Genomic DNA, 20,451 nt, shown 5'->3' on the forward strand with positions numbered 1-20,451 from the left:
TTTTGGATTCTGTATTAATTTTTAAAAATAAACGTCAACTACATTTACTTTGGATAATAAAGAACACGATTTTATGCAAAATACTATTATATACCAACAATAGAACCAATTACTCACTATGTGAAATACATGACATACCGTAATAAAAATTTTCAGTGGAGTCTGAATCACAATTATTTTACAATTAATTAATGGACGTTTTAGGTGTGTCGTTTACCCAAAGTCGGGTAAAACTATTGTTATGACCTCCTTCATAGTTTGATGTGACGTTACAAAATTAATTTTACCTTAATTGAAATTTGGATATGTACAGTTTATTTATTTTTATAAATTGAGCTTATTTTTATTTTCAGAATTTTAAATTGAATCATTTTTACTTTGTTTAATCTAATCGGTTATTTTATGAAGACACAAATATAAACTGTGGAAAATGTCACAGTGACACAGATTACCTTTGTATATATATTGGTGATCCCGTAATCCGTAGTCTGTGTATTGGTGGCAGTGGCAAGTGGTGACCTTACTTGGTTTATAAATAAACATTTTAATTATTTCATTGATTTATACATTACGTACATAACTTGTTGTGGTTATTACCAAGATGATTATCATTTGGACGGGATATTATAATATCATCGATATGGTGTACACATTTTTAATTTGAGCCTTATCAGTGGTGGCGTCTAATTTTTTTGTTGTTCAAGTTTACAAAATAAACCATGGCTTCACACGAGACAGTAAAAGTTGCCGTAGTTGTCGATCCCGTGCCCAATATTGTGCCATGTTCAAATAGTCTTACGGCTGAGGAACTTTGTATACTATTGTGCAAGAAATATGGGATACCTCCTTTAACCCGTACTCTATTTGCATTACGGATTAAAGGCACGGACTATTTCCTCAAAGATAACAGCAAAGTTCTCTCCGGTTCAAGAGATTACGAACTTAGAATTAGGTTCAAGGTAGTGTGACACTGCTTAGATTATATTATGTACTTTAAAAAAAATTCGGAATAATGTCGTTTTCGAAGAATATTATGAATTATTGTATTAATTAATTAATTATTATTTTTATTCCATTTATTCATGAAAATAATAAAAGAAATTTAATTTATAAATGATAATTCTTTTTTTAAGGTTCCCCAACTGAGCCTTTTGATAACTATTGATATGACAACATATGATTATTATTTCCAACAAGCAAGAAATGATGTTAATGAGAATAAAATACCAGAGATTAAATATCCTGAACATAAACGGGAACTTCTTGGACTAGGTATAGCAGACATGTAAGTGGCAATGTTTTAGTTTACCTAAATTTAAATAATTGTAAACAGTAGAAACATACTATTTTAAATATGTATGTGATATTTATTTTATTTTTCTTCTTTTTCAGGATGCGTGTTATATTAGAAGACAATCTACAATTAAACGAAGTTGTTAGAAATTATAAGAAGTACATACCAAAAGTTGTTGTAAAGAGTCATGGGCCATTCCTAAAGAAGCATGCATATGATTGCTTACCGAAGTTGTGCTCTGCTGGTCATAGTGTGAAGTTAGTTCATTATTTAAGTTATTTAATATATTTGTATAACAAATAGTTTGAGAAGTACATAGATGATAAAACCAATTTATTATATGTAATAATTTATTAAATGATAATGATTGAGTAAAATCACATTAACCTGTGGCATGATATATTCATCATTTCTTTCACTAACATTTTTTATCCTAGGCCCATACAATTATGTTTCCGTAGAAAAGTTAGAATTTGTCTTAGTTGTGAGTTCCCACCAAAATATAAATCTATCTATATATTACTATAGATATTAGCTTCCACTCTTCCAATGATATATACATTCACCTTTTAAGCCTAATGTAGTTAAATATTTACAGCTATGTGAAAAATTTATATCTACAACAGTTATATGGACTTGCACCAAACTATTTAGCAGAGGAATATAAAGATGTAGTATGGCAAAATGGAGCAGAAAGCACACCTGTAAAAGTTGTTGTTGCCCCATTTCATCCACATCAACCTGGAATTCGGATCTACAATACACTGAAGCGAGATGTATGTAGCTATCTAACCTAAGCAAATATTATTTTATTATTTGTGGTGCTTTTTATTTGCCTACTTAAATGACAGGCAATTCTTGCTAAGGTTCTACATTTAATATAAACTCTTTTGGAAAATAATCGGGACCTAATTAAAAAAGTAAAAGATGTTATTGTTCGGCCAATTGGTTTAAAAAAAATCATAATAATTTTTACGAATTTACGTGATTGTTAATATACAGACTATTTAATGATATTTATTTAACTGAAATCGACCTTAGAACATAAGTTTCCTTAGATGGCCGTTGTTTTTTGTTTCAAAATAGTTTATTTTTTATGTAAATATGTATAAAAGAGCATTGTTGGCCTAGTGGCTTCATCGAGCGACTCTCATACCTGAGGTCGTAGGTTCGAAACCCTGCTGTGCATAATGGACTTTCTTGACAACTCGCTCGAATTCAAACGGTGAAGGACAACATCGTGAAGAAACCCGGCTTGCCTTAGACCAAAGGGCAAAGTAAGGCACAGGAAACTGATCACCAGCTTGCCTAAATATTAATTAATTTATTTATTTATTTCCAGTAAATTTTCCTATCTTAACAGTTACAACTAATGCGATAGAATTCCATTATATTACCCACACCAACTAACCTACATACAAACATTAAAAAATTAAACTTAAATTCCTAAATCTTATAACTAACAATATAGCAAGCAACTCTTGTGAACTCAGCCAGCGTACAAACAAATAGGTCCACCTACATTTGTACATAATAAATGATCATGAAATAGACAGAGAGCAATCTAGGGCCTAGACGTGAAAAGGTTGTAGCGCCACTGATATTATTATGTGTGACATTTTTGGTATTTTTGTGTTGATTTGCTTAAATGTTTACAGTATTTAGAAATTTATATCCAATTTTGTGATCCTAGTTTTTATGAGATTACACCTCCCAATTTCATTTGAATCAAAATTGCAGTGGTTCCACGCATGCGCGATTGAAGAGTTGATATATCTGACGAGAAACGGTGATCATAGCTTGGAAGTGTCTCGGCGGGGAACACCACTTTTCCTTAAGTTCAAGTCTGAAGAACAATTATCTTCGTTTATATCGATTTGCGATGGGTACTATAGGTAAGAATATTTTTTTAAAATAATTTTCCATGTCGTATCAAGTATTACACAAATAAAATTAATTGTACTACCAATGATTGCATAACCTCGAACGAGACCTGCTAATAATTTTGGTAGTGCTACTTATAGAAATAACAATTTTGTTATTCTTATAAAAAATATTTTGTATGTAAAGGCGTAATATGTTTTATAAAGGGACAGCCTCAGAGACCAAACTCTTTAAATTATTTATAATTATTATTACTATGAAGGTTAAGAATATTGTAAATACTATTAATTTGTGTATTGGACATAAATTATAGATATCTATAATTTATTGTATTTAACATATCTGAAAAGCATTCCATCCAAACCATTCTCAAATCAATATAAACACATACAAAAAATATCGAGCTGTTAAGGAATTCTATTAGAAACACAAGATTTATATTTATAAACATTAAGACGCTTGTAAAGTTATCAAAGTGTTAACATTAATAACTTAACACTTTGATAATAAGTTTTAAAATGCCTCTATAATTTAATTTTAACATTGTTATATTAGGTTAATGGTGAAATGGACTTTTAATCTCTCTAAAGATGATGAAACACCATCTCTCAAGGAGTTGCATAGGATAAAATGTCATGGACCTGTCGGGTAAGAAAATTCATTCTTAATATAATCAAAATTTTAAACATTTTTTGCATATACTTATCTGTTACAGAGGAGCATTTTCGTATCGGAAATTGGAGGAGAAGCGAAGTAAGAAATATGGGTGTTTTATACTTCGACAATGTCAGGATGACTACAATATATATTACCTAGATGCCTGTACAAAAAATAGGTATGGTTAGCTTTTTAATTGAGTTTTGCAGGAATAAAGCAGCTTTCTTTTGAAATAGATTCCCAAAATTTAGTAGTTACTGGATATTGAACTGAAAACATTATTTATTTCTTCAATTATTTTAATTTATAATTTCTAGTATTTGAATTTTGAAAAAAAAAAAAAAAATAGGACTGCCCACTTGGTTGTCCTTTCTCCAAATATTTCAACTTTGCTTTCTTTAAATTTAGTTTTTCTTTTTTTTTGGTATAAACTTGTTTGTTTTTTTCTAATTTTCTTTTATACTTACTACAATAAATGTTTTAAAGATTAACGTTCATTCGTGAGAAGCCGGAACGTGCCGTTAGTTTTAAAATAATTTCATAGTCCTTCAGATCAATTCCTTTATCCTGTTGGCCCAGAGTATGTCCATAATAAAAAAACGGGCGAATATACTCTTTATATTCTTTAAATACTTGAATTAACTGTATTTCATTGGAATACGTACAAAACGTACGTACGTTGATTAATGAGGGACATGTATCGATATGACGTCATTGATTTGTTGTTTTGTTTTTATTAACTTGCAGCACAACAGAAACATATTTACTTGACTTCAAAGGCGACGGCTACGTGTTTAATCAGGAAAAATATTTTAGTATCGAAAGGCTGATCAGTTGCCATCAGAACCCTGAAGGAAGGATATTTCTCAACGAATGTATACCTCCTTCGGAATATGGTATTTAATTTACTTCAAGTGGCTATGAGTTAGAACATAAAAAAATCTGAAGCATTTTTCTATTTTTTTTTGTTTTAATAAATTTTTAAGTATTCAGTTTCCCTTACAGAGTTTTGTTTAAAGATTGAAATATTAAAAAACAATAGTCAGAAATTAATATGAGAATCATAAATTACTCAAAAATATTCGTCTTATTTAAGGGTTACTAGAAATAAAATATTAGAAGTTATTGAAAAAAAAATATTTCAGATAAGTCTCAATTACTGCTGTGTGGGGAGCCTGTGAAGAAGGGAGTGAGAATCGACCAAGCCGAGTTGCAAGATATTCTAAAAGATAACAAAAGTCCTAGATGCTTGCCAAACAAGGATATTTTATTATATACAGGTTTGTTTCAAAGTTCAAAAAGAATTGTTTTCTGAAATAAAAGAGCCATGTGATAACAATCAAAATGTTAAGAAAATGTTTTACTGATGACGAATAATGATTTCTGTATTTTTTATCCATATAAAGAAATAGTTGTCCTAAATATCTAAAGTGTTCTGAATGTCTATTGTCTATTCCATAAGCAATAGATACTAGAAAAAACCACAGACCATCTGGTCACGGTAATATTATGTCTACAGTATTGTAACTGGCCCGTGTCCTTGAAATAAATACCTACAGCAGCACAGTACGTTAGCATGCGATAGAAATATTAATATGATAATATAAAATACTTCGTGAATTGAATAGAAAGTGTTCAATAAAAATACAAAATTTTTTTAATGGTAGATTTAATTAAAAAATCATGTTTATTTTTATCTATGTTTGATTATAACAAATAATATACCGACATAATTACCTATTCTTATTATGTTGTAAATGTATATTATATTATTAAAGGAATATCTTTTACTTGGTTATAGATACCTGAAGCTACTTTACAATTTATATGTTTAGTTTTAAATGAAGTTCGGAATATTTCCTCCATCGCGCGGTTACTGACTAAAAACCAACACACTATCCGCGACTGTAGCATGCCGAGCGCATGCCGAGATCCGAGCGAGTAGGTATAGCTCGCGCGTCGTCTGTTTGTATGAAGTTACAATACTGTATACATGATATTACCGTGATCTGGTCTTGACGTTCTGTGACTGACACAGGTCAACTATTTTGGATTAAGGCACGATTTCCTCACTTCTTATTCTTCGTGCGATATTAAATTTGTTAATTAATGTTTTAATTCCAGGATCCGAGAAAGTTGGCTCCGAAAATATAACCGCTACATACAAAGCGCTCTGGAGACTTGACGAAACGAAGAAACTGCAAGTCGCCTTCAAAACATTGCAGAGAGATAGAGCCAATGATTATTTGAAGGTAAGTTCAGTAATTTTGCGTACAATATTAATATAGTAGAAAATATCTTAAGAGTAAAGAGTGAGAAAAAGCAGTATGTGGTACCAGCTATATCTTGTGCAAAAATTAATTTCAAAATCAGCATTGTCAAAAATCTGGATTTCATAATATTATCGACAAACTCTTCACTGTAATTATAGTAATGTTACATATAATTTTTATATTATTTTTGAGGTATGGTAGTAAGTTAAGTGTTTAGTAATTAAGTGCTTTTTGTGAGTAATAAACACCTTCTGGGTCACAAGACAAGGCCACCTATTAGTCTAGTCGACAAGTTCAATAACGTGAAAAATAGAGATAAAAGTCAATATGAGCGATGGCTCATTCGATTCGGAAATCACCTCTAGAAAAATGCTTTTAAAATCACATTTTATGTTATTAAAAAACATATTTATATGTAACTGCCGCGCGGAGCCCTAATTTCAAGGTCTGATTAAAATTATAAATAATGGAGATAGAATTCCGGAATTGTTTAAATGTTAATATTTTTCGAGTTATCAAAAAACGAAATATCTTTTTGTTTTTGTTTTATTATTTTGTTAATAACAATTGCAATTTTTAACCGCCACCAAATTACTTTAAAAACATTTTTCTAGAGGTGATTCCGAATGGAATGAGCCATCGCTCATATTTTTAGGACCTTTATCTATTTTTCACGATTTTGAATTTGTTGACTAGACAATATATAAAAATATCAACTCGTACCTAGATATTCGAGCCATCGGGTTAAAAAAATCTAGTGGCTTTACAATGTTTGCGGATTTATATCTGATTAATCGTTTTATATAATATTTTTTTCAGGATTTTGTTGAGTTGGCAAGTAAATGGGCATGCGTACAGTCTAGCTCTATTGTTCGATTGTACGGTGTCACCTTAAGCTCTCCCACGGCGCTAGTCCTCGAGTACCTGCCCTTTGGACCTTTTGACGTCTATTTAAGGTATATACTGCATAACCTATCCACGATTTTCACGACAGATTTTTTATGGTGCAGGAGATAAAAGAGCTGGCGGACCACTTGAAGTTTAGTGTTTCCCGCTGGCATGGGACACCTGCTACCGGCTTTAAATGTGGTATGCACTTTCCTGGCCCATAAGTTTTAACGGATCCCTAGAATGGCAGCTGGTTCCATAAAGTGGTGGTGTGGAACATGAAATCAGAGGTGGAATTTCACGGGTGGAAAGAGAAGTTATAAGAAAAGACCTGAAATTCTGCCAAACGAAAGATTGTTTGTATGTTGGACATGCGGTGTACGTGTATACGTTCACGGATTTTTTTTTCGTGGCAAAAACTAAATAAAATCGGTTTAAAGAATGAAATGAAACCCAAAAGGTGGGTTTTATATATTATATTATATAAAATTCTCGTGTCGCGGTGTTTGTGGTTAAACTCCTCCGAAACGGCTGGATCGATTCTCATGAAATTTTTCATCCCCCTAAATGTTAAGGGTGTCCACCCCTAAATATTTTTTTTTAATTTTTAGAGAAATTTAATTGGGTAGTTAGGTAGGTAGGTAGGTAGGTGGGTGGGTAGGTAGGTGGGTGGGTAGGTAAGTAAGTAAGTAAGTAAGAAAGTAAGTAAATAAATAAAGAAATATGTATCAATTGTTAATCACAGAGAAAACGAAGAAAGAGTTAAGCCGCTCCATCTCAAGAAGGTAGCAGCTGGCCTGGCAAGAGCGCTTTGGGACTTATCGGAAGCTGGAATTGTCCATGGTGATATTAGATGCAGACGATTGCTTCTTGCTTCACATCAGGCTGATAGGATGCTTGTGAAGCTGTCTGGACCAACGCTGAGACAGTATACGCCTCAAGAGTTAGTTTTTTTTTATTTATTTACTCTCATACAAGCAAGGCTTCGGCTGTATTTACTGGGTTAACAGAAATTAAAAAAATATAGTTGTTTTTAGTTTAAGTGGCTTCGGCGTGTGACTTAGTCTTGAGGTTAGAATTCCGACCATGCACCAATGTACTTTCTATGTCCGCATTTTACAGTAGTTCGTACAGTAAAGAAAAACATCGTGAGGAAACCGGAATGCCCGGAATGCTCGAAAGAAAATGCCTTTTTTTATATTCGAGGTGGTAATGCATTTGCGACCCACACCAAAATCTCTGCTATTCAGAGACTGGATGATGACCTCGACAAAGCCGCGTTACAGATGCTCCGGGGTCGCTGACAAAAACCTTCGGTGCAGTATACACTACATAGGAGGTAGGAGATGGGCATATCTTCTCCTATTTACTCCCCGTCTTCTACTGCTAGGATTCGTCATTATAAAGCGCTCCCTCTCTCGTTCTGCTGATTCCTCCTGTAGCATTACATGCTCACAGAAGGATACTACTGCATTCCAGGAACAAAGAGACCCAGACCAGACAAAAAAGGTTGTAGCATCACTCATTGCCATTGGCTTATTTTAACTGACTACGAAAGCAGGAAGTTATCAGATTGATTTACTATAAAATATTTCAATATAATGTGTGTTGCTTAGTTTTAATATGTTTTTTGTGTATTTAGTGTTCATTGGATTCCTGTTGACTTTTTCGCTGACATGGCCCTGGCGAAGCGGTCGGTTGTAGGCGATATTTGGGCCTTCGCGACCACTCTTTGGGAAGTGTTTTCATATGGACAATCGCCAACTCATACTAATCCTGTTTTAACTGCCAGGGTGAGTTGTTTTAATTAAATAACTATTATAATATAAATAAATAAATAATACTATTTTAAAAAATATAAAAAAATTTGATAAAACTAAACTTGGCTTAAGAGACTTCACATTTTATTCAAATTTCTTTAACAAAACCAAATTTGTTACATCTTAACATATATATTTCTTGTGTGCGTGTGTATGTGACTGAACTCCTCCTAAACGACTGGACCGATTTAGACGAAAGTTTTGTGTGTGTTCAAGGGGATCTGGGAATGGTTTAGATTCACAATTTTGTCCGCTGGACAATGTTTTTTTAATTAATTTTCAATTTATTAGTTGTTGTTGATTTTGGAATGTTTTACATTGGATCCGACAGACGGCGCTACCATCGCAGTGTCAAATTTTAAGTAATATTCGAATTTTAATTTTAGTCTGTCCCGAAATTTAAAAAAAGTTTTGTTATCATTGTGTTATATCGTGTGTGACCATGTGCTGGATCGTTAGATATCGTTAGACATTTGAATAATAATTTTCATCAAAATGGTTTATTAAAAATTGAAATTTTGAAATTAAAGACGTGTAGACAGGACAACGTCTGTCGGATCAGCTAGTTATTATATAATGTTGAATATTGTATAGCACGCTGTTGACTTGATACTACTGAAATTCAAACCACCAGTCTCTCTCAAACATAATCAACGCAGTAAATATTCGGCCTGCTTATAAAACATGGACTACACTTGTCCACGGATTTGTTACCATGGTTACCATTCTTGTTATACAAACTATGATCCGCATTATATAATAATGCAGTTTTCAGTTCACTTTATGTTAGTGCAATAGAGTTTTTAAAAAGAAAATTGCTTTAAGATTTAAACGTTTACTGAATTTTAGAGTTATGAAATGGGCGACCGGTTACTCCGTCCGGCGAAGTGTCCCAGCGAAGTGTGGGCATTGATGAGGCAATGTTGGCAAAGCGAGCCTCTGAGGCCGCAAGAGATCATGCGAGATATGAATCATATGCTGCACAGGGGTAAGTTAAAATTAAATGATTTATTAAGAGCGTATTAGTTAAAAGATGCTTTATCTGTAAAAAGTGAAATTGAAAGTTTTATTTTGTTTGTTTATCTAATAGTAAACCTTATTTCAGTTTTTTGGAGTCGGTTAGTTTTCATATTATATATTGTGGTTTTGAAACCAATTTTTTTTGAATTTTTATACGAAATAGATACGGAGCTTTGGGAGCTAAAAGGATGTTTTTTTTTATTATATTTGATTGAATTTTTCGTGACGGTTGTCAATTACTCGCATCGACTACATATTAGTTTTTGATCATATCACACACATAGTGTACACTCTAGTGTCGCAAGATATGCAAAAGATAATGATGATAATGGTTTAATTTAAAAAAAAAAACCATAAGTTTTACATATAAAAATTCCTATTACTTTACCTATATGAATATATTTTTGCAGAATACGTACCTATACACGAATATGAAGAACCAAAGATTTCACTCGACCATCTAGAACATCATGATACGGTTTCAAGTAAGTCAACCGACCATAGACAAACGCACATCGCGTTGTATTTTGATAAATTAAAAATAAATCTCTGTGTAGTTCACATTGTGTGCATATTAAAAATAATAATATCGTACAGATTATATTACAGTGTTTAAACAAAATAAAATAATTATGGACGCCTAAAATTAATAAACTACTAATTAACTTTAAATATCTAAACACACATACATTCCAAAATTATAGACTAAAAAAATCAAAGAACAAATATAATATATATATATAAAATAAGTCTCACTTTTCCCAAAATTGTGTTCAAATTTTGTAAAAATAAGTGGCTTTTATATTTTGGATATAAATATTAATCTGGTTTACAGGTGACAGATTTATTCCTAGTGAGTTGAGTGATGCGGGCAGTAATAAGTCCTTATTGTCTGTGGAGAGTAGTGTTAATTCTATAAATGGAATGTCCGATCACTATGATAATATGGTAAGCACATTTAAGGAAAATAATATTTTAGTCTGACGCCCCGGGATTTTTAAATTCTTAAATTATTCTAATGTAATTCAACGATGTTTTTAATATTTAGACATATTGAATCATCAGTGGTTAATTTTAAAAGATAATACCAATTGAAATAAATTTATACATTATTTAAGCTAGGCATCACGTTCAATAGATCTTTTTAAAATCATTAAATTAAATTTAAAACAAATATATCAGATTATTTTAACACGTCGTATCCCTACTAAAGAAAAAAGATGTTTTACAGTTCGGAGATAACAAAAGCGCGAACTCATTTGAGCATAACTTAAACGCGATGACGTACGCGTTACGCAACGAGACGTTGTCGTGCGGACGTAGTAGCCGTAGCAGCGTGCTCGGCTTGGGACTCGGGTTAGAGACCGCGGACGAGTTTGCCTGCTCGGCCCCACGGCTTATGGAGTCCATTGTATCTCAGGGAAAGACCTACCTCGTGACTATTACTAAGAAGATCGGCAGTGTAAGTATAGACGTTCTTTGTTTGGATAATAGATAATAGACCACTAAAAGTAATTGATAACTAACTTCAATTCACCAACTACACATTAACCTATTGTCTCTTATATGAGTATAATGGCTATAGGATTTTGTTATTTTCTGTGTGGACGTGATATATTCTCATATCAAAATGCAATAAAGATTTTTTTTGGATTTTCTGTATGATTACTATACCTGGATGACCGAGCTTAGCCCGGTATTTTTTTTTACAAATTGTGTTTTTTGTAAATTATATTTAAGTACGAATTATATACTAATAAAATGATGAAAATATAAATATCGAATAAAGATAGTTATATTCATATTTAAGGTTTTATTTGACTGACATCTTTAAACGAGCAGTTCTATGTTTAAGTTGATAAAACACGAATAAAATTACATGTTCTAGAAATTATTCCGATCTAGATCGATTTATCGATAAATATACACTAAATATACTAAATTTCATAAAAATCGTTGGTTCCGATTCCAAGATTCCAATTATATATATACAAAAATTGCTCGTTTAAAGATACATATAAGATATTGAAATAATAAGCGTTCGTTCATGTATACTATGACAAATCTTTATCATTGTTTGTGTGTTTAAACCGTTGTTAGGTTAAAATTCCTCAGGTAAACAGTCATGTATAATGGAACCACTAATATTACATAAAATATTTGCTATATCCATATTGTTTTTCATATTGTAGGGAAATTATGGGCATGTCTTCAAGGGTTGGATGGAGCGCGATAATCAAGAATCTCAAAGGATGGAAGTGGCCGTTAAAAAGTTAACAAGACAAGAGTCTGAGAGAAATGGTAGTTTGTATGAAGATTTCAAAAATGAATTGGAAATTATGAAGGTAAGCAAAAACACAGAACACAGAAGGTATGAAGCTGAGCCATGAACTTAATTTGTCATTCCATAGGTAAACTTTATTGTGTCAAAAGTTTATTTTACTGTAAAAAGCGATGTATTTTTCATAAATTTAATTAAATGCATAAGCTTGACAATATTTTGCCTTCCATAACTGTTGCTACTAAAAAAACCAGTGAACACAGAACGTCAAATACACAGCATTCACCGTCCGTCTCTATCTATTATTAACGATTCGCAACATATTATAATTTAAAGGCCAACAACGCACTTGCGAGCCCTTTGGCTACGGTGCGCCCGTGGACCATAAAAAAACTTTGACGAATACAAATGCGAACTTGTCAATAAACATGAAATCTGTCATTTCGTGTGCTTTTCTGATAAATCTTAAATATTTACTCTTTCAGTCCCTACAACATATAAATATAGTGGAAATCCTTGGATATTCGTGGGACCATGGGTCAGATGTTCTCATAGTGATGGAGTATCTTGAAGAGGGTTCACTCAACTACTACCTCAAGTTCCAAGGCGATAAATTGCGGCTCTCGCATCTGCTCAAATATTGCAAGGATATTGCTACTGTAAGTACATTTATATAAGCTGTTATTTAATTTTATGTAATCTGTGGAATTATGAAAGTTTAAAACGAGATTGTAAAAGTTTGTTAAAGTTTTACAACCCTGGGCGTTGTTCTGTTAAGAAAACTGAAAAGTGCGAACGCACAAATTACACATGTCAGAATGGAATCTTTGTTAATTAATTATTACTTTATTGATTATTATTTATTTGGCCCCAATACATGATCATGTAGCAGTATATGATCATGTATTATATATCATAAGACGTTATGCGACAGAATAACCTAAAAGTCTGCGTGTATTTTTCTCGATATCCCTTTCTCACTCTCTCTCAATCGGTCTCAATTGCTCTCTCCCTTTTCTTTGACAAAACCGCTGCACATCTACGTGACGTCTCATCCGTAAAAAAAATTACCATCATGCGCCTAAAGAAGTTTCACTTAAACATAAGAAATCTGCAATCCTTTTCTAAACCAGAACAATATTTGGAAAGATATACAAGATATTCATAGATTAAACGATTAGATTTTTACTTTATAGAATGTGGCCTATTATGAGATTAAATTTGTAATATTCAGTTAGCATTCTCGATGACAGAGATGGGCATCATAAGCTACGACATAAAAAAAATGAATACATAATATATAGTTACAAGATAAGTTTAAATGTATGTCTGTATTAAATGTCTTTATTTTCTGTTTTAGGGAATGGATCACGTGTCCGCAAAAAATGTTGTACATCGGGATTTAGCCACTCGAAATATTCTCGTTGTCAACAAATACCACGTCAAGATCTCAGATTTTGGCCTCGCGAGGATTATTCCCAAGGAGGAGAGTGCTTATAGGATAAAGACTGAGCGATTATTGCCTATAAATTGGTATGTATTTTATCTAAACAAATATTTTAAGTGATATTTATTATAAAAGTTTAGTAAATAAAAATGTTTTTTTTGTGCCTTGCTGTAAAGTTTTTTTTTACGCTGTAACGGATAAGAACATTCTTAAATGGTGCAATTTAATTATCTTTTTATGATTATGGGGTTGGGAGTAGTAGAAATAGTAGAAATTATACCAGAAACATTATTATTCTCGTGAATTAATCTTTTTTTAAATTATTTCTTAATACACTTTCTTCTAAAGTATTCATAATAAAGACTAATAAAAATGATATATTTTGTCGGTAAAATAGTCAACGGATAGGAGGAGAATATAGTAGTGTTGCCACTTAATTAGAAATTAAGCATTCAGTTGCCAGATTCAAATAAATATTTGTTTTAAAGGTACGCGCCAGAGTCGGCCGTTGAACCGTGGCATTTCTCAACAAAAAGTGACGTATGGTCATACGGAGTAACCGCGTGGGAGATACTGACACGTGCACGTCTTGAGGTCCCCAAGTTTGATGTGGAACGACCACGGGAGAGGGCGTCTTGGTATGTTAAAACAAATTAGATTTGATATACGATACATGCTTAGCGTTGTCCCGACTTTGAGTTTCACCGTTAGTGAGTAGTGACCCATCCTTGACCATACAATAAAAATGTAAAAGATAGACTTTTCTAATTTGCCTGCATTAGAACCTATACGTATTTTAAATTTTAGTGCAAAGTGTAACTAAGTTATATTTTAGTTAAGCAATGAATATTTTTGCAGTTTCCAAATACCAGATGGGTGCCCGTCAGAAATATTTCGTCACCTGATGAAGGATTGCTGGGCGCTGGATCCCAATATGAGACCAAAATTTATTGATCTCGTACATATGTGTAAGCGATTTATGGACGAATACAAATGAAGGAACTAATTAGGCTTAGTTGGCTTGAAATCGCGGACAAATTCGCTTCTAGCGAACGTTTATTGTGACGTAACTACGTACGTACAATTAAGGTATACGTAAATGGGTCTATTATTAGACTAATGACAACATTCCTATAAAGCATAGATTTGCTTTTGAGTATCGCTTTTAAAATGTGCGGTGAGAAATACATTTTTCTCTTTTGCGCATCGTGCTGTCTTGCTCTCGCATAAGTAATGATTACGACTGACGACGACCTCGAATAGTAATACAATTTGTAATTTTCGCAATATTTTTTAAAATTATATTAAATAACTAGAATGTTCTGCAATTATTGGGAACAAGGAATACATCGAAGTTCTCGTTATAATACACGTCTAATTGGCCTATTGCTTTTATATTGAGGAAATTTATTTGATATAATTTTATGTTATTATATGTAATGTTCTTGTACCGACAAACTAGAAATATACAAGAATTTATAAAATATTTTTTAATATGAAACGGAATTTAATGGAATGGTTGTATATTTGTTCCTCGATGCATTGAAGTTGTAAATATTTTTAACTACAAATACCTCTTTACAATTATTAAGGATTATAGTTTTTAGGGAACCCGCACATGATATTTTAAGTATTTTTAATTTAATCTCTAAATTAAGTCTTTCGAAAATCAAAAATGGAAAATGAAAAATAGATTTTCTTCTGGCTAGAACTTTCAGTACTCCCAGATACATTTTCTTGACTTACTTAAAATTTTCCTTTCCTATATTATTAAAAAACATTCGCTATTGAACATTTTACGTAAAGTGTATGTTTGTATTTTTAACTTTGAAAATTCAATTTAATCCTCTCTTAATATGTGTTTTCTTAATAAAAGAATTAAATGTGTCGAAATGTAACAAGTTTAGTAAAACATTTTTGTGGGGTTAATGATGAAGTGATGTCGATATTTAAATACAGGCAAATATGAATTTTGTAAAGAAAATGAAAAAAAAAATCAACCGACGTGGACTGGAAAAAATACTCAATTTTACGTAATTTGCCTCTCTCTAAAAGTAAAATGATAAAAATTCAATGTTTCAGCGCTTAACGTATCATGTCTGCGGTGACCATTGACTTTACTTGCCGTTCAAAGGAAGTTTTAATAACGTTTTAAGCAGTTTTTAGTTTTAAGAAAATCAGAGGTTTAATTGCTAGTCTAATGTTAAGTGGTACCTAATGGAATTACGAAAATCATATAGTTTTTATGTAAATAGTTTCAATGTACGATGTAAGTTTGAAACCAAAGATAATTTTTATTGTTATTGATATTATAATTTTTTAAATCGCAATTGCTTAGAATGATTTTATTTTACAGGATTCGTACAAATATTTTTTTTAATATGGAAAGTTATTAATCGAATGTGATAAGGTATAGGGAGAGACTGATGTGGCGTGGTGCTAAGCAATCGAATGGCCTTACTTTATATAGTTATATATCAGTTTATATATCGTTTCAGTTTTAAAAAGTTTAATTGAAAATAGCTGTGAATGTAGCAGAATACTTTCAGTAGACCCTAGATAGTTCCAGATGCTATCTGGAACCTCTTTTCTAAGATTATACAAGCAAGTCAGTTTATTAAACTTATTTTTAGACCCTCATCAGAAGCCTGAGTTCGCTCAATCTTATACCTACATTAACTGGTATCATCCAAAACTCAAACGTCAAAAGTAGGATGTAGGAAAGTTACTTGCCCTTTTCTGACAAAAGAAATTGATGAGGCGTTATAATAACAGTCTATTGTACTATGTAATATGAAGAACTAAATAGGTAGAAAATAAACTGTTAAAAAGATAGGAATTTTACTGTTTTTTCTCTAATTTGGTAAGGCTAGAGTAATATTGAGTATTCCTTTTTTTTTCTAAGTAATAATCCTGAAAACTAAAAATATTTTTTTGTAAAACAAATCGTCCAGTACTCGATTTTGATTGGTCAATAGCATCAGTTGTCAAAACGATTATGCGCTTCGGTGGATTCTCATTGGTTAAAAAATCTCTAGTCGTTGATATGTGACATACGTCACTTACGTTCTTTTGATCAATCACAATCGAACGCAACGTTTTGTTTCGTTTTACATTCCCATACACTTGGGTCGTATTATAATAATACTTCTACGTAATATTTTTGTCTACAAGTTGTTATGCCAGCGTATAGTTCCAACTCTATCTACTAGGCTATGTTGTCCACTTTATATTTGATATACTATATTATTAGATAGATACCAACTGCAATTTATGCTGCATTCACAATTTATATAAAATGATATTTTCATCTAATAATTGTTTTTCGTTGTAAGATTAAAAGTCAAAGATAAAAGAATTTAGGTCCTACTTTTTTATATAGGTAACAAATTTTCTGTTAACTAAAATCATTAATTATTTGGTAAAAACCATGATAAATGAGGAAAGTGAAAAAGAAAGTTGTGTGCCGCCAGTAGAAAGTTCTTCTACCTCGTTTTAGCGACATAACTAAGTATAACAACTCGGCACAGGCACTTCAACTTATTTCTCTATTCCATAGAATATGTAAACATGTGTTGATGCTGTTTTATTAAAAAGAAGATTTATTAAATGTATGAATCTTGTATACTTTTGTGTATATATATATATATATATATATATATATAGTATATATATATATATATATATACTACAACGAATTAGCTGGATTTTTCTACCGTAGTTACCAAGTTATATAAGTTTGGCTCAAGGATTGCGATGTCTGCATCACATTCATATGTAATGTTTCGGGTCTGACGCAATGTCTCGATAGTCTATAGTGCCACAAAATTCGTTTAAAGTATGTACTGCTTTTTGCAAGTGATACAAGTAGCGGCACGAAACTCTAGCGCTGACCGTTATTGCGCAGAAGTAAAAAATAAGGTACCTGAGAGGGGCTAGCGGAATGAAGAGCGTCGATTGGCTCTCCAGTCGCATTCCGGCCCCCGCACCACAGTACACATGCGTAGCAATCCTCTCCATGTATCGGCCAGCGCTAGACTTACGTGCCTATAATAGTACTCACGCGTAAGCTTAGCGCAAATGACATAGTCGTGACACTGTCAATTATATGTCAATTTGTAGTTGCTAATGAATTTTAATCATTGTATAGTATATTATACAAATTATAGGAATACATTTTATTATGGCGTTTCGAGCAATATAAAATATTTAATTGTCTTTTTTATTATCAGAATTTATGTAAATATGTATTTATTTAAGGTTTTCTTTAAGTGTATTTTGTATTGTCCGAAATTATCTGACGTTTTTTTGCCATGAATTTATAAATATTAAATAGTTGGGAAGTATATTATTGCATTTTATTTACCATTTAATTTGGCTCCAGCAACAAAATATTATGCATAAAATAAATGCATTATCTTTGTTTAATAAATATTACCACGTGTCCTATAACCCCAAGATGGGGCAGATGGCGTCCACAGTGAGTCCCCATCGTATATCTAATAAATATACAATGTATAAAAACCCTTACCTACGAACGGGGACATTTTTCCTTTTATTCCATTGCTATTTTTCTTTTATAACGTAATAGCTGATAACTGCTGGCACGATGCTTTTGACCCTTTTGCTATGATTCTATATTGTCTTTGTAAATACAAAGAAAAATCTTACCGGCATTGACCCAGATGTAATATATTAGTTCTAACATTCGGAATGAAACGGATGCGATGAATTGATTCCGACCTTCATTATATACGTATATATGTATAATTGACGCATATGAACGAATAATTAATTATTTAATATTTTGAGAATCCTAATTGTTAATTATTGTTCAGTTGTACGAGTATTCGAAACATATTTTTCTTTTTTTAAAAACCCAATCACTAGGAAAATCCTAACAGCTGAAAACAATATGTATAGTTACGATATAATATAGGACTATCATTAAAATATAAGAGGTGTGTACTGTGAATATACCTAGGTTTGTATATAATCTATGCTAACAACGTTACTGAGATAATTTAGCCCTCGGGAGATGAATTACTAGATGGAACCACAACATACAGAATCCTATTACGTTTTGATGCGTTCATTAAATAGGATTGCTATACGTACTTTTATTAGGTACTAAAGCTAAGGAGTCATTATTTAGCAAGATTGTATTTACAAAAATCAGTGGTGCTACAACCTTTATAGATCTGGGCCTTTCTGTATCTGTTTCATGATATTTGTCTTGTCAATCTAATAGACAAGATCAGCCTCCATATTTGGGTCTAAACCAAGCCTTCACGATTCCTTCACCGTTTGAGCAAATATTAATGCGCACATAGAATGAAAGTCCATTGGTGCACAGCCGGGGCTCGAACCTACGACATTAGAGATAAGGGTCGCACGTTTAAGCCACTAGGCCAACACTGCTCGCAAAAGGAAACCTAAAAAATATATATTACTAGTGAGATTTTTACTAAGCATAGTAAGATTTTTAAAATAGAGACGTAATTGGAGTCTTTTGCTTTCATCATTCTGTTGTAAATATGGAGACGGAAGGGCATATATTATATTACTATTAATCGTCGCATCTTCGTCTTACACACCAGTAGACGTAAGTACAGAGGATGAGAAAAGTATGAGGTGTATAGAGCCAGTGAAAACTCATGTGGTCTGTACAAATATCCTATAACCTAGATGAGGCAGAGGGCGTCCACAGTGTCTCCATCGTATATCTAATATATATACAATGTATGAAATCCCGAACCTACCAATGGGGGAATTTTTGCTCCTGCTCTATTGCTATTTTTTCTTTATTAGTATGGGGATTTGTTGGTAGCCGATAACTGCTGGCACGATGCTGTTGCAATGATTCTATATTGTACGAGCCAAGGCTGTACATTTTGCTCACTCAGGCTTTCTTAGGATAAGCGTGATAATTCCCTGTCTTACCCTATCCTTACCCCAACATAGCCAGACGTAGGCACTCTCTTCGACTGTTAAATTGCATAGCAACTAACATTATATTATTTAGCTCATATTCTATTGTTCTACGCGAGTGGTTAATATAAAATAAGACAAACATCTTCTATTATTTAAGCACCCGATGACCCAGGAAACTTACATACATTGTGTTTGTATAAAAAGGAAAATCTTATTGACATAGATGTAATAAATTTATTCTAACATTCGGAATTGAACAGATGTGATTCAAAATGATAAAATACACAATTAAGTCTATCCAACCGTTAAGTTTAATAAGAACATACTATTGTAAAGTTTGGCAACCCCCTTCGAAGTTACGAGAGATCTTATTAGATCGAACACTAAGGTGGTTTAACTTGGTACTGTTCGTAGTTTAACTTTACCGATTACCTCCAAATTACAATTGGTAAAAGTATTTCCTGTTTGTGACGCATCGAATAATAAAACGACTGCTTAGTAGAGATGTTTAAAAATGTATTGTGTTCACGTCGTATTAAATACATTTAAATGATAATAAAAAAAGTTGTAAATACTTTTATTTTATTTATTATGTAATATTTTTATATCTTAATATATATATTTCTTGTGTGCGTGTGTATGTGACTGAACTCCTCCTAAACGACTGGACCGATTTAGACGAAATGTTTTGTGTGTGTTCAAGGGGATCTGGGAATGGTTTAGATTCACAATTTTGTGGTTGGACAATGTTTTTTTAATTAATTTTCAATTTATTAGTTGTTGTTGATTTTGGAATGTTTTACATTGGATCCGACAGACGGCGCTACCATCGCAGTCTCAAATTTTAATTAATATTCGAATTTTAATTTTAGTCTGTCCCGAAATTTAAAAAAAGTTTTGTTATCATTGTGTTATATCGTGTGTGACCATGTGCTGGATCGTTAGATATTGTC

General features: G+C 32.1%; 1 protein-coding gene across 1 annotated transcript; it reads left to right on the plus strand.

Annotated features, from left to right (window-relative positions):
• The first annotated feature begins 499 nt into the window (after positions 1-499).
• On the plus strand, positions 500-16,457 carry LOC110991623 (tyrosine-protein kinase hopscotch). Its single transcript, XM_045634528.1, has 22 exons — positions 500-959; positions 1,134-1,285; positions 1,393-1,551; positions 1,893-2,070; positions 3,035-3,189; positions 3,734-3,826; positions 3,894-4,013; positions 4,583-4,731; positions 4,981-5,115; positions 5,960-6,087; positions 6,928-7,064; positions 7,742-7,939; positions 8,639-8,789; positions 9,666-9,804; positions 10,247-10,321; positions 10,672-10,784; positions 11,068-11,298; positions 12,029-12,181; positions 12,603-12,776; positions 13,478-13,650; positions 14,053-14,202; positions 14,423-16,457. The coding sequence occupies exons 1-22, from the start codon at positions 720-722 to the stop codon at positions 14,559-14,561; spliced, it is 3,342 nt and encodes a 1,113-aa protein (XP_045490484.1). The 5' UTR covers positions 500-719; the 3' UTR covers positions 14,562-16,457.
• The last annotated feature ends 3,994 nt before the right edge of the window (positions 16,458-20,451 follow it).

Source organism: Pieris rapae, chromosome 3, assembly GCF_905147795.1.
Source record: "Pieris rapae chromosome 3, ilPieRapa1.1, whole genome shotgun sequence".
In the NCBI taxonomy this organism is placed as follows: domain Eukaryota; kingdom Metazoa; phylum Arthropoda; class Insecta; order Lepidoptera; family Pieridae; genus Pieris; species Pieris rapae.

Coding starts and splice junctions, on each gene's coding strand:
- LOC110991623 (XM_045634528.1), top strand. CDS start 720: ATGGCTTCACACGAGACAGTAAAAGTTGCCGTAGTTGTCGATCCCGTG. Junction 960..1,133: donor AACTTAGAATTAGGTTCAAG/GTAGTGTGACAC, acceptor TCTTTTTTTAAG/GTTCCCCAACTGAGCCTTTT. Junction 5,116..5,959: donor GGATATTTTATTATATACAG/GTTTGTTTCAAA, acceptor TTTTAATTCCAG/GATCCGAGAAAGTTGGCTCC.